General features: G+C 65.5%; 1 protein-coding gene across 1 annotated transcript in view; it reads left to right on the top strand.

Annotated features, from left to right (window-relative positions):
• CSNK2A2 (casein kinase 2 alpha 2) overlaps positions 1 to 14,068 on the top strand; it is a 43,024-nt gene that overhangs the window by 11,665 nt on the left and 17,291 nt on the right. The window contains exons 3-6 of the mRNA XM_068168420.1: positions 2,945 to 3,046; positions 7,556 to 7,606; positions 9,831 to 9,890; positions 12,547 to 12,630. Coding sequence (XP_068024521.1) covers positions 2,945 to 3,046; positions 7,556 to 7,606; positions 9,831 to 9,890; positions 12,547 to 12,630 — 297 coding nt within the window. The remainder of the gene's footprint in view (positions 1 to 2,944; positions 3,047 to 7,555; positions 7,607 to 9,830; positions 9,891 to 12,546; positions 12,631 to 14,068) is intronic.

Consider the following 14,068-nt stretch of genomic DNA (forward strand, 5'->3'; position numbering starts at 1 on the left):
ACAGCCTGCTGCCAGGCCAGAGAGCACAGCTTGCTGTGAGCCTGCAGCTTCAGCCCTGCAGCAGCTCAGCCCTGTTGCTGCTCAGCCCTGCAGCAGCTTCAGCCCTGCAGCAGCTTCAGCCCTGCAGCAGCTTCAGCCCTGCAGCAGCTTCAGCCCTGCAGCAGCTCAGCCCTGCAGCAGCTCAGCCCTGCAGCAGCTCAGCCCTGCAGCAGCTCAGCCCTGCAGCAGCTCAGCCCTGCAGCAGCTCAGCCCTGCAGCAGCTCAGCCCTGCAGCAGCTCAGCCCTGCAGCAGCTCAGCCCTGCAGCAGCTCAGCCCTGCAGCAGCTCAGCCCTGCAGCAGCTCAGCCCTGCAGCAGCTCAGCCCTGCAGCAGCTCAGCCCTGCAGCAGCTCAGCCCTGCAGCAGCTCAGCCCTGCAGCAGCTCAGCCCTGCAGCAGCTCAGCCCTGCCTTCAGCCACCCCCAGACAAGAAGCCATCAGGGCTGCACCAAGGTGTCCCCCCCACAGCCCAGCTCCACTAGGGCCACCAGGCTGGAGCACAGGGCCACCAACACTGCCACTCTTCAGACAGCCTCTGCCAGTCCCCTCAGGCAGAACCCCAGAGCTGCCAGGGCTGGCAGGGAGCTCAGGGCTCAGCCAGCTCCAAGCCCCTGCCATGGGCAGGGACACCTCACACCACAGCAGCTTGCTCACAGCCACCTCCAGCCTGGCTGCAAACACCTCCAGGCATCAGCAGGAGGCTTCCACCACCTCCCTGGGCAGCCTGGGCCAGGCTCTCACCACCCTCCTGCCCAACAACTTCTTCCTCACAGCCAATCTCCAGCTCCCCACTTCTCCTTTTGCTCCAGCCCCCCCAGGCCTGTCCCTCCCTCACCCCCTCCAAAGTCCCTCCCCAGCTTTCCTGCAGCCCCCTGCAACTCCTGCAAGGCCACCAGAAGGTCTCCCTGGAGCCTTCTCCTCTGCAGCCTGCACAACCCCAACTCTCTCAGGCTGTGCTCAGAGCAGAGCAGCTCCAGCCCTCTGCTCAGCCTCCTGGCCCTGCTCTGGACACCTCCCAGCCCCTCCAGAGCCTTCCTGGCACAGAGGCTGCAGAGCTGGGCACAGAGCTGCAGCTGTGGGCTCAGCAGAGTGGAGCAGAGAGGCAGAATCCCCTCCCTGGCCCTGCTGGCCACACTTCTGCTGCTGCAGCCCAGGCTCTGCTTGGCTCTCTGGGCTGCAAGTGCTCCTTGCTGGCTCCTGGTGATGCTCCAGCACCAAGGAGCTGCTGGGCTGTGGATCCTTGCAGGGGGAGTTGTTGTGGCCCTGGGTCTGTTTGTAGTGGGTCAAGGCAGAAGCTGAATAGATGTTTCTGCTGCCTGCTGGTGGTGGGGCTCAAGGGTTGCTTCTTTGTTGCCTGGGGAAGGCAGTGGCCCCAGCAGGGCTGGGGTGGGATGTGTGTGGGGGGGGACAAAGGGCATCCTGAAGGATGGAATGGCTGGCAGTGCCCTCAGAACATCTGCCTGCTGTGAGCTCAGCCTGGAAGGGGCCTCAGAGCTCATCTGCTCCAACCCCCTGCCATGCCCAGGGACAGCTCTCAGCTAGCTCAGGCTGCCCAGGGCCTCATCCAGCCTGGCCTGGAACTCCCCCAGGCAGGAGGCAGCCACAGCCTCCCTGGGCAGCCTGGGCCAGAGTCTCAGCTCCCTCCTGCTGGAGAACTTCTGCCTCAGCTCCACTCTGACCCTGCTCTGCCTCAGCTCCAAACCCTTCCCCCCTGGCCTGGCTCCAGACCCCCTCAGCCAAAGTCTCTCTGCAGCCTCCCTGCAGGATCCCTTCAGGTCCTGGCAGCAGCTCTGAGGTCCCCCTGGAGCCTTCTCCTCCCCAGGCTGCACAGCCCCAGCTCCCTCAGCTGTGCTCCCAGCAGAGCTGCTCCAGCCCTGGCAGCATCTCTGTGGCCTCCTCTGGCCTCACTCCACAGCTCTGTGGCCTCCTCCTGCTGGGGACAGCAGAGCTGGAGGCAGGGCTGGGGGGGAGGTCTGAGCAGAGCAGAGCCCAGGGGCAGGATCCCCTCTGCTGCCCTCTGCCCACCCTGCTCTGGCTGCAGCCCAGGCTGGGGGTTGGGGAGGGGGCTGGGAAAGCCAAGGGGCATCCTGGGCAGCTGCTGCCTGCCCCTGGCTTCAGGAGGGCTCTGGGGGCAGGAGGGAGGTCAGCAGAGCCTCTCTGCTCTGGGGAAGGGGTAGCTCCCAGGGCTGTGCTGGTGCTGTGCTGGGGTGGTTGGCACCAAGGTGTTTGACTTGCCAAGGGCAGCAGCTTGGGGTTGGAAGTGGTCACTGGGGACAAAAGCATCCAAGCCTCAGGGGTGTGCCCTGGGGTAGCAGTGAGGAGGGGAGGCTGAGACTGGGGGTGAGGAAGAAATTCCTCCAGTGAGCCTGGAGAAGGCTCCAGGGAGACCTCAGAGCAGCCTGCCAGGAGCTGAAGGGCTCCAGGAGAGCTGGGGAGGGACTGTGGGCAAGGGCTGGGAGTGGCAGGAGCAGGGAGAATGGCTTGGAGCTGGGAGAGGGCAGAGGGAGAGTGGAGAGGAGGAAGGAATGGTTGGCAGGGAGGCTGGGGAGAGCCTGGCACAGGCTGCCCAGGAGCAGCACAGGGCTGGGGCAGCAGCCTCAGGCCAGGTGTTAAGCATCTCCAAGCTGGCAGGAGAAGCTCCTGGGGGCCTCCCAAGCAGGATGGGAAGGATCCCAACTGGCAGCCCCCCCCAGGAGCCCAGTGCCAGCTGCTCAGCAGGGGGATTGGCTTGGGGGCAGCACGGGGCTGGGGCAGCAGGGGGCTGGGGCAGCAGCCTCAGGCCAGGCTTTAAGCGTCTCCAGGCTGGCCCTGCTGAGGGTGGGAGCGGGGAGGGGAGGGCAGAGGAGGGGTTGCAGCCAGGGGTGGCTGTGGCAGGCTCTCACTTCCCCTTTCTTTGGTCTACTCAAGCCAGTGAAGAAAAAGAAGATAAAACGAGAGGTGAAGATCCTGGAGAACCTCCGCGGGGGCACCAACATCATCAACCTGATCGACATTGTCAAGGACCCTGTGGTAGGTGTTCCCCCTCCTCCTGCTGCCTGGGGGGCCTGCTGCCCCTGCCCCCTGCTGCCCCTGCCCCCTGCTGCCCCTGCTGCCTCTGCTGCCTCTGCTGCCCCTGCTGCCCCTGCCCCCTGCTGCCCCTGCTGCCTCTGCTGCCTCTGCCCCCTGCTGCCTCTGCTGCCTCTGTCCCTCTGCTGCCTCTGTCCCCCTGCTGCCTCTGCCCCCTGCTGCCTCTGCCCCCTGCTGCCTCTGCCCCCCTGCTGCCTCTGCCCCCTGCTGCCTCTGCTGCCTCTGCCCCCTGCTGCCTCTGCTGCCTCTGTCCCCTGCTGCCTCTGCCCCCCTGCTGCCTCTGCCCCCTGCTGCCTCTGCTGCCTCTGCCCCCTGCTGCCTCTGCTGCCTCTGTCCCCCTGCTGCCTCTGTCCCCCTGCTGCCTCTGTCCCCCTGCTGCCTCTGTCCCCCTGCTGCCTCTGTCCCCTGCTGCCTCTGCTGCCTCTGCTGCCTCTGTCCCCCTGCTGCCTCTGTCCCCTGCTGCCTCTGTCCCCTGCTGCCTCTGTCCCCCTGCTGCCTCTGCCCCCCTGCTGCCTCTGCTGCCTCTGCCCCCCTGCTGCCTCTGCTGCCTCTGCCCCCTGCTGCCTCTGCCCCCTGCTGCCTCTGCCCCCTGCTGCCTCTGCTGCCTCTGCCCCCTGCTGCCTCTGCCCCCTGCTGCCTCTGCTGCCTCTGCCCCCTGCTGCCTCTGCCCCCTGCTGCCTCTGCCCCCCTGCTGCCTCTGTCCCCCTGCTGCCTCTGCTGCCTCTGCTGCCTCTGCCCCCTGCTGCCTCTGCCCCCTGCTGCCTCTGCTGCCTCTGCCCCCTGCTGCCTCTGCCCCCTGCTGCCTCTGCCCCCTGCTGCCTCTGCCCCCCTGCTGCCTCTGCCCCCCTGCTGCCTCTGTCCCCCTGCTGCCTCTGCTGCCTCTGCTGCCTCTGCCCCCTGCTGCCTCTGCCCCCTGCTGCCTCTGCTGCCTCTGCCCCCTGCTGCCTCTGCCCCCTGCTGCCTCTGCCCCCTGCTGCCTCTGCTGCCTCTGCCCCCTGCTGCCTCTGCCCCCTGCTGCCTCTGCCCCCTGCTGCCTCTGCCCCCCTGCTGCCTCTGCCCCCCTGCTGCCTCTGTCCCCCTGCTGCCTCTGCTGCCTCTGCTGCCTCTGTCCCCCTGCTGCCTCTGTCCCCCTGCTGCCTCTGTCCCCCTGCTGCCTCTGCCCCCCTGCTGCCTCTGTCCCCCTGCTGCCTCTGCTGCCTCTGCTGCCTCTGCCCCCTGCTGCCTCTGCCCCCTGCTGCCTCTGCTGCCTCTGCCCCCTGCTGCCTCTGCCCCCTGCTGCCTCTGCTGCCTCTGCCCCCTGCTGCCTCTGCTGCCTCTGCCTCCCTGCTGCCTCTGCTGCCTCTGCCCCCTGCTGCCTCTGCTGCCTCTGCCTCCCTGCTGCCTCTGCTGCCTCTGCTGCCTCTGCCCCCCTGCTGCCTCTGCTGCCTCTGCCCCCCTGCTGCCTCTGCTGCCTCTGCCCCCTGCTGCCTCTGCCCCCTGCTGCCTCTGCCCCCTGCTGCCTCTGCTGCCTCTGCCCCCTGCTGCCTCTGCCCCCTGCTGCCTCTGCTGCCTCTGCCCCCTGCTGCCTCTGCCCCCTGCTGCCTCTGCCCCCTGCTGCCTCTGCCCCCCTGCTGCCTCTGCCCCCCTGCTGCCTCTGCCCCCCTGCTGCCTCTGTCCCCCTGCTGCCTCTGCTGCCTCTGTCCCCCTGCTGCCTCTGCTGCCTCTGCCCCCTGCTGCCTCTGCCCCCCTGCTGCCTCTGCCCCCCTGCTGCCTCTGCCCCCCTGCTGCCTCTGCTGCCTCTGCTGCCTCTGCTGCCTCTGCTGCCTCTGCTGCCTCTGCCCCCTGCTGCCTCTGTCCCCTGCTGCCTCTGTCCCCTGCTGCCTCTGTCCCCTGCTGCCTCTGTCCCCCTGCTGCCTCTGCCCCCTGCTGCCTCTGTCCCCCTGCTGCCTCTGCCCCCTGCTGCCTCTGCCCCCTGCTGCCTCTGTCCCCTGCTGCCTCTGCCCCCTGCTGCCTCTGTCCCCTGCTGCCTCTGTCCCCTGCTGCCTCTGCCCCCTGCTGCCTCTGCCCCCTGCTGCCTCTGCCCCCTGCTGCCTCTGCTGCCTCTGCCCCCTGCTGCCTCTGCCCCCTGCTGCCTCTGCCCCCCTGCTGCCTCTGCTGCCTCTGTCCCCTGCTGCCTCTGCCCCCTGCTGCCTCTGCTGCCTCTGCCCCCTGCTGCCTCTGCTGCCTCTGCCCCCTGCTGCCTCTGCTGCCTCTGCCCCCTGCTGCCTCTGCCCCCTGCTGCCCCTGCTGCCTCTGCCCCCTGCTGCCTCTGCTGCCTCTGCCCCCCTGCTGCCTCTGCTGCCTCTGCCCCCTGCTGCCTCTGCCCCCTGCTGCCTCTGCCCCCTGCTGCCTCTGCTGCCTCTGCCCCCTGCTGCCTCTGCCCCCTGCTGCCTCTGCTGCCTCTGCCCCCTGCTGCCTCTGCCCCCTGCTGCCTCTGCCCCCTGCTGCCTCTGCCCCCTGCTGCCTCTGCCCCCCTGCTGCCTCTGCCCCCCTGCTGCCTCTGCCCCCCTGCTGCCTCTGTCCCCCTGCTGCCTCTGCTGCCTCTGTCCCCCTGCTGCCTCTGCTGCCTCTGCCCCCTGCTGCCTCTGCCCCCCTGCTGCCTCTGCCCCCCTGCTGCCTCTGCCCCCCTGCTGCCTCTGCCCCCCTGCTGCCTCTGTCCCCCTGCTGCCTCTGCTGCCTCTGCCCCCTGCTGCCTCTGTCCCCTGCTGCCTCTGTCCCCTGCTGCCTCTGTCCCCCTGCTGCCTCTGCCCCCTGCTGCCTCTGTCCCCTGCTGCCTCTGTCCCCTGCTGCCTCTGTCCCCCTGCTGCCTCTGCCCCCTGCTGCCTCTGCCCCCCTGCTGCCTCTGCCCCCTGCTGCCTCTGCTGCCTCTGCCCCCTGCTGCCTCTGCCCCCTGCTGCCTCTGCCCCCCTGCTGCCTCTGCTGCCTCTGTCCCCTGCTGCCTCTGTCCCCTGCTGCCTCTGTCCCCTGCTGCCTCTGCCCCCTGCTGCCTCTGCTGCCTCTGCCCCCTGCTGCCTCTGCTGCCTCTGCCCCCTGCTGCCTCTGCCCCCTGCTGCCTCTGCTGCCTCTGTCCCCTGCTGCCTCTGCCCCCTGCTGCCTCTGCTGCCTCTGCCCCCCTGCTGCCTCTGCTGCCTCTGCCCCCTGCTGCCTCTGCCCCCTGCTGCCTCTGTCCCCCTGCTGCCTCTGCTGCCTCTGCCCCCTGCTGCCTCTGCCCCCTGCTGCCTCTGTCCCCCTGCTGCCTCTGCCCCCCTGCTGCCTCTGTCCCCCTGCTGCCTCTGCTGCCTCTGCTGCCTCTGCTGCCTCTGCCCCCTGCTGCCTCTGCCCCCTGCTGCCTCTGTCCCCCTGCTGCCTCTGTCCCCCTGCTGCCTCTGCCCCCTGCTGCCTCTGCCCCCTGCTGCCTCTGCTGCCTCTGTCCCCCTGCTGCCTCTGCTGCCTCTGCTGCCTCTGCCCCCCTGCTGCCTCTGCCCCCTGCTGCCTCTGTCCCCCTGCTGCCTCTGCTGCCTCTGCCCCCTGCTGCCTCTGCTGCCTCTGCTGCCTCTGCCCCCTGCTGCCTCTGCTGCCTCTGCTGCCTCTGCCCCCCTGCTGCCTCTGCCCCCTGCTGCCTCTGTCCCCCTGCTGCCTCTGCTGCCTCTGCCCCCTGCTGCCTCTGTCCCCCTGCTGCCTGCAGGCACCGCCCCCCCGGGCCGGCCCCCAGCATCTCCCTGCCCCTGTGCCCAGCCCCCGGCATCTGCCTGCCCTGTGCCCAGCCCCCGGCATCTGCCTGCCCTGTGCCCAGCCCCCGGCATCTCCCTGCCCTGTGCCCAGCCCCCGGCATCTCCCTGCCCTGTGCCCAGCCCCCGGCATCTCCCTGCCCCCTGTGCCCAGCCCCTGGCATCTCCCTGCCCCTGTGCCCAGCCCCTGCCAGCCCCCAGCATCTCCCTGCCCCCTGTGCCCAGCCCCTGGCATCTCCCTGCCCTGTGCCCAGCCCCCGGCGGCTCCCTACCCTGTGCCCATCCTGGGGTCCCTGCTCCCTGCTGCCTGGGGTGCCTGTCCCGGCTCCCTGGGGTCCCTGCTCCCTCTGCATGGGCTCCCTGTGCCTGGGTTCCCTGCTGCCTGCTGCCTGGCCTCCCTGCTCCCTGCTGCCTGGGCTCCCTGCTGCCTGGGCTCCCTGCTGCCTGGGGTCCCTGCTCCCTGCTGCCTGGGACCCCTGCTGCCTGCTGCCTGGGCTCCCTGCTCCCTGGGGTCCCTGCTCCCTGGGGTCCCTGCTCCCTGGGGTCCCTGCTCCCTGGGGTCCCTGCTCCCTGCTGCCTGGGGTTCCTGTGCCTGCTGCAGGGGCAGGACTGCCTTTGCCTCCTTGGCTTGGGAGGGTAAAGCAAAGACTTTGGGCAGGAAGCAGGAGCTTTGTGAGGCCTGCTGGAGCTAGGGAGGTGTTTCCAACTCTCCCTGTCTCTCTTGCAGTCCAAGACCCCTGCTCTGGTGTTTGAGTACATCAATAACACAGATTTTAAGGTGAGTGTGGAGCTGGGAGGCAGCCTTCCCATTTCTGTCCCCTACTGCCTGAGAGCTGTGGGAGCTGTTCTTGGGGTTGAGCTTCACCTTCCTTCCCCCCCATGGAGCTCAGAAACCTGCCAGGAGGCTCTAAAGGAGAAGGAGTCAGCCTGTCCCCTCCAGCAAGCTCCTGGCCAAGCTGTCAGCCCCTGGCTGGGACAGCAGCACTCTGAGCTGGGTGAGGAACTGGCTGGAGGCTGAGCCCAGAGAGTGGTGGTGAATGGTGCCACAGCCAGCTGGCAGCCAGGCACCAGTGGTGTGCCCCAGGGAGCAGTGCTGGGCCCCAGCCTGATCAATATCCTCATTGATGATCTGGAGGAGGGGATGGAGTCCAGCAGCAGTGAGTTTGCAGCTGACAGCAAGCTGGGGGCAGGAGTTGAGCTGTGAGAGGGGAGGAGAGCTCTGCAGAGGGACCTTGCCAGGCTGGGCAGATGGGCAGAGGCCAAGGGCAGGAGATTGAACACATCCAAGTGCCAGGGGCTGCACTTTGGCCACAGCAACCCCAGGCAGAGCTACAGGCTGGGGGCAGAGTGGCTGAGAGCAGCCAGGCAGAGAGGGACCTGGGGGTGCTGGTGGATGTTAGGCTGAACATGAGCCAGCAGTGTGCCCAGGGGGCCAAGAGGGCCAAGGGCATCCTGGCCTGCAGCAGGAGCAGTGTGGCCAGCAGGAGCAGGGAGCTCATCCTGCCCTGTGCTCAGCACTGCTCAGGCCACCCCTTGAGTCCTGTGTCCAGCTCTGGGCTCCTCAGGTTAGGAAAGAGGTTGAGCTGCTGGAAGGTGTCCAGAGAAGGGCAACAAAGCTGGGGAGGGGTCTGGGGCACAGCCCTGTGAGGAGAGGCTGAGGGAGCTGGGGTTGCTTAGCCTGGAGAAGAGGAGGCTCAGGGGAGACCTTCTTGCTCTCTGCAACTCCCTGCAGGGAGGTTGTAGCCAGGAAGGGGTTGGGCTCTTCTCCCAGGCACCCAGCAGCAGAACAAGAGGACACAGTCTCAAGCTGTGCCAGGGGAGGTTTAGGCTGGAGGGGAGGAGAAAGTTCTTCCCAGCAAGAGACATTGGCCCTGGGGGTGGTGGAGTCCCCATCCCTGGGGGTGTTCAGGAGGAGACTGGATGGGCTGCTGGATGCCATGGTTGAGTTGATTAGGTGGTGTTGGTTGATAGGTTGGACTTGATGATCTTGAAGGTCTCTTCCAACCTGGTCCATTCCATTCCATTCCATTCCATTCCATTCCATTCCATTCCATTCCATTCCATTCCATTCCATTCCATTCCATTCCATTCCATTCCATTCCACTCCATCCCATTCCCCTCCACTCCACCCCATCCCATAAGCTCCCTATTGAGTAGGAACACGTTGGTGTGCTGGAGTCTCCCCTCCCAGCCTGCAGGAGTCAGTTCAGCAGGGGAGCTGCTCTTGGGCCTCCCTCAGGCTGCTGAGCTGTACCTGCAGCCCTGGGCTGTGCTGCCCTGCTCCCAGCCCTGCAGGAGATGATGGAGGAGGTGACCCTGGTTTGTGCTGGGGAGTGTGGGGTGGCAGAGGCTGCAGGGCACACCTCCTGCTGCCTGTGGGCCTGCTAGCAGGGGACTGAGCAGCCTCCAATCTCCCTTAAAGGCTTCTCTGAGGATGCAGCACAGCTCCTGGCTCGTGGGGTTGCTGGGGAGCCCCAAGTGCCATTCCTCCCTCACAGAACCATGCAGTGGGTTAGGTTGGAAGGGAGCTCAAAGCCCATCCTGTGCCACCCCCCTGCCCTAGCCAGGGACCCCTCCCCCCAGCCCAGGCTGCTCAGGGCCTCATCCAGCCTGGCCTGGAACACCTCCAGCCAGGGGGCAGCCACAGCCTCCCTGGGCAGCCTCTGCCAGGCTCTCCCCAGCCTCCCTGCCAACCATTCCTTCCTCCTCTCCACTCTCCCTCTGCCCTCTCCCAGCTCCAAGCCATTCTCCCTGCTCCTGGCACCCCCAACCCTTGCCCAAAGCCCCTCCCCAGGTTTCTCCTTCCCCAGGGGGGGGTCCCCTCTGGATCTCCTACTTGTATCCCTGGCAGAGCTGAGAGCAGGAGGAGCCTGGGGGGGGTGGCAGCACCCCCAGGCCCAGCAGCTGGGGTGCAGGGAATGAAACTGCTCTTGCTGTGGGATGTTTCATTCATTGGATGGTTGTTCTCTTCCCCTCTCCCCTGCCTCCCCTCTGTCTTTCAGCAACTCTACCAGATCCTGACAGACTTTGATATCCGGTTCTATATGTATGAGCTGCTGAAGGTGAGTGAGTGCTGCTGCATCTGCCAGCCTTGCAGGGCCTCAGAGGGCCAGGGCCACAGCTCCTGGGGCACTCCCTGCCCAGTGGTTACTGCCTGGAAGCACACAGCTGGCAGGGCTTGGAAGGGACCCCAAGGCTCAGCCAGCTCCAAGCCCCCTGCCCTGGGCAGGGACACCTCACCCCCACAGCAGGCTGCTCACAGCCACCTCCAGCCTGGCTGCAAACACCTCCAGGGCTGAGGCTGCCAGCTGCAGGCTTTGCTCTGGTTCAGGGTTCAAATGCAGCCCCAGATGTGGACTTTGCCTACTTGGGCTTGGAGCTCTGTGTCTCTGGAAAGGGAGTCCAGGACGCTTGAAGCCCATGGATGTGGTCTGGGTGAGCAAAGCCTCCGGCTCTCAGCTGCTGAGCTGACACTCCTCTTGGTCTTGGAGGCCTCCCAACCAAAGCTTTCCCTGCAGCAAGGGGTGTCCCAAAGTTCTCCTCTCAAAGCAGCCCAGCCTCCTCCTGCCATAGGGCTCCATGGGGAGATGTGGGAGATCTGCCTCCTTGAGACTGCCAGGCCATGGCAGGCAGCAGGGCACTAGGGAGAGCTTCCAGCCTTGGGCTGAGCTCAGGGCTGTTGTGTGCTGAGCTGCTGGAGCAGCAGCTTGGCTCTGGCAGGTCCTAGCAGAGCCTCAGGCCTTTTGGGTGGGCACTTGGCAAGTCCCCCTGCCTGTGTGGATGAGGAGGACAGGCTGAGGAAAGCCTGCAGGGCTTGGGGACTGCAGGAGGTTTCCTGGAATGGATCAAGTGGGCTTGAAGGAGGCTGCACCTTCCAGCCTGCTGCACCTGGGTGCAGGGGACAGAGCTTGCTAGGAAGTTTGGAGGGAGCCTGGAGCAGCCCAGGATTAGGGGGAGAGAGGTGATGGGGCTGAAATGATCCTGCTTTAGGGCAGGCAAGAGCAGCTTCCATCTCTGAAAACAGATCAGAGAGTGGCCCAGGGACCTCAGAGATCATCCAGCTCCAACACCCCTGCCAGGGGCAGGGACAGCTCTCAACTTAACTTGGTGGCTCAGGGCCTCATCCAGCCTGGCCTGGAACACCCCCAGGCAGGAGGCAGCCACAGCCTCCCTGGGCAGCCTGGGCCAGAGGCTCAGCTCCCTCCTGCTGAAGAACTTCTTCCTCAGCTCCTCTCTAACCCTGCTCTGCCTCAGCTCCAAACCATTCCCCCCGTGGCCTCAGCAAAAGTCTCTCTGCAGCCTTCCTGCAGGATCTCTTCAGGTACTGGAGGCTCCCTTCAGGTACTGGAGGCTCCCTTCAGGTACTGGAGGCTCCCTTCAGGTATTGGAGGTTCCCTTCAGGTACTGGAGGCTCCCTTCAGGTACTGGAGGCTCCCTTCGGGTATTGGAGGCTCCCTTCGGGTATTGGAGGCTCCCTTCGGGTATTGGAGGTTCCCTTCAGGTACTGGAGGCTCCCCTCAGGTATTGGAGGTTCCCTTCAGGTACTGGAGGCTCCCCTCAGGTATTGGAGGTTCCCTTCAGGTACTGGAGGCTCCCTTCAGGCATTGGAGGTTCCCTTCAGGTATTAGAGGCTCCCTTCAGGTACTGGAGGCTCCCTTCAGGTACTGGAGGTTCCCTTCAGGTACTGGAGGTTCCCTTCAGGTATTGGAGGCTCCCTTCAGGTATTGGAGGCTCCCTTCAGGTATTGGAGGCTCCCTTCAGGTATTGGAGGCTCCCTTCAGGTATTGGAGGCTCCCTTCAGGTACTGGAGGCTCCCTTCAGGTATTGGAGGTTCCCTTCAGGCATTGGAGGCTCCCTTCAGGTACTGGAGGCTCCCCTCAGGTATTGGAGGTTCCCTTCAGGTACTGGAGGCTCCCTTCAGGTACTGGAGGTTCCCTTCAGGTATTGGAGGTTCCCTTCAGGTACTGGAGACTCCCTTCAGGTGCTGGAAGTGCCCAAGCTGGTGCAGATCTCTGCAGTGGAGATCCCAGCAGCACTGTGTGCTGGTGGAAGGGCCAGGAAGCCCTGCTGTGCTGGCAGCTCCTCTGAGGACAGTGCCACCGCCCTGGCACTGGTGGCCTGGCTGGGGAGTGACTGCAGGCAGTGCCCTCCCTCTGTGCTGCTGGAAGATCTCAAGAGCATCTGAGAGATGTTGATAGATGGCTGGCTCTCCCTCCCCCTTGGAGCTGAGGAAACAACATTCCAGGCTCCTTGCTCCAGGGAACAGCTGCATGGAGGGGGGGAGGGAGGTGGTGCCAGGTCATGGAGCTGGAGAGCTTCTGTGTGCTCCTTTGCCTTCAGGCTGTGAGCAGCAGCCCCCTCCCTCCCTCCCTCCCTCCCTCCTGTGCTGTCACTTGCAGCTGTGGCTTCAGGGGGCAGGGCAGAGGTGGCTTGAGAGTGTTTTGGGACAGAGGTGGCAGGCTCTGCTGGGATGCTGTGCATGGCAGAAGCATTCATCCCCTGATGGGGAAGGCAGCAGGGGGCTGCCCAGGCTGGAGCTTGGCAGCAGGAGGGACCCCTCCCCGCCCCTGGCTCCTCAGAGGCAGCACAGAGCAGCAGCTGGGGGCTTCAGCAGGAGCTGAAGGTGCCACTCTGTGGTGCCAAGGGCTGCCCGTGGTGGTGGTGGTGCTGTGGCAGCCCTGCCAGCCCCGCCTGACGTCCGTGTGTCTGTCTGTGCAGGCCCTGGATTACTGCCACAGCATGGGCATCATGCACAGGGACGTCAAACCTCACAACGTCATGATAGACCACCAGCAGAAAAAGGTACTGGGGGGAGGGCCCCAGGGCTTGGCACCAGCCTCAGCCCAAGGGGGGGCCTGAAGCTCTGCCCCCTCCTCCACCCACAGCCTGGGCAGCTGTGCTCCCCCCTTTAACCTCCCTTCCCCGGCTCCCCTCTGCCTGTGCCTCCATCCGGAGGTGGCCAAGGTCCCACTGCAGGGGGAGGCAGAGAGACAGAGAATGGGCTGGGCTGGGAGGGACCTGCACAGGGAGGGCATCCAGGCCTCCCCCCTGCCCCCAGCAGGGCCATCCCCAGCTGGAGCAGGCTGCCCACAGCCCTCTCCAGCCTCCCCTGGGATAGCTCCAGGGCTGCAGCCCCAAGCCCCTCCCTGGGCAGCCTGCTGCAGTGCTCCAGCAGCCTCCTGGGGCAGAGCTTGTTCCTCACATCCAACCCCAACCTGCTCTGCTCTCATTCCAAACCTCTGCCCCTGGGCCTGCCCCTTCAGGCCTTTGGCCACAGTCCCTCTGCAGCCTGCTTGGAGCCCCTTCAGGTCCTGGCAGGCAGCTCTGAGGTCTCACCAGGCTGCACAGCCCCAGCTCCCTCAGTCCATCCTCACAGAGGTTCTCCAACCCCCTGATTATTTTTGTGGCCCTGCTCCATCAGGTCCCTGTGCTGAGGGCTCCAGAGCTGGATGCAGTGCTGCAGGGGAGGCCTTAGCAGGGCAGAGTCCATGGCTTGGAGGTTGCCCTTCTCCCCTCAGGCATCCATGCTGGGTTTCCTTTGCTGAGAGGAGCAGCTCTGGGCCATTCACCTCCAGGTGGGGAGCAGAGAAAAGATATCCTGGTCTGAAACACCAGTGGGTATCCTGACCTAGGCAACATCAGCTTCTCCTGCCTGTCCCACAGTGGCTTCCTCACTTCTAGGACATCCTAGGTGGAGGGCAGGAAGTGTTTGGAGCCAGCTCACTGCCATGGAGATGGGCAGCACAGGGAGCTTCCTCCCACCCCACCATGGGCCCTGTACCTCACTGGCTGCTCTGGGGACCTGGCTCCCCAGGCACCTGGGATGTGCAGCTTTCAATCAGTTGCTGGTCCCCAGGTCCCTGCCTGCCATAGAAGCACAGAATTGTGTGGGTTGGAAATGCCCTCTGAGAGCATCCAGGCCATGAACTCAACCCCACCATGGCCATCAAACCATGGCCCCAAGTGCCATGGCAACACCTTAATGGTGCACCTCCAGCCATGGGGACTCCACCACCTCCCTGGGCAGCCTCTGCCAGGCCCTGAGCCCTCTGCCACCAAAGGAATTGTTCCTCCTCTCCAACCTGAGCCTCCCCTGGCACAACTCCAGGCCAGTTCCTCTCCTTCTATCACCTGAGGCTGGGGAGCAGAGCCCAACCCCAACCTCACTGCAACTCCTCTCAGGGAGCTGCAGAGAGCAAGGAGGTCTCCCTCAGCCTCCTCCCCACTAAACACCCCAGGG

The sequence above is a fragment of the Melanerpes formicivorus genome, unplaced genomic scaffold, assembly GCF_026170545.1.
Source record: "Melanerpes formicivorus ecotype bairdi unplaced genomic scaffold, bMelFor1.0.p_v2 SCAF_137, whole genome shotgun sequence".
Taxonomy (NCBI): domain Eukaryota; kingdom Metazoa; phylum Chordata; class Aves; order Piciformes; family Picidae; genus Melanerpes; species Melanerpes formicivorus.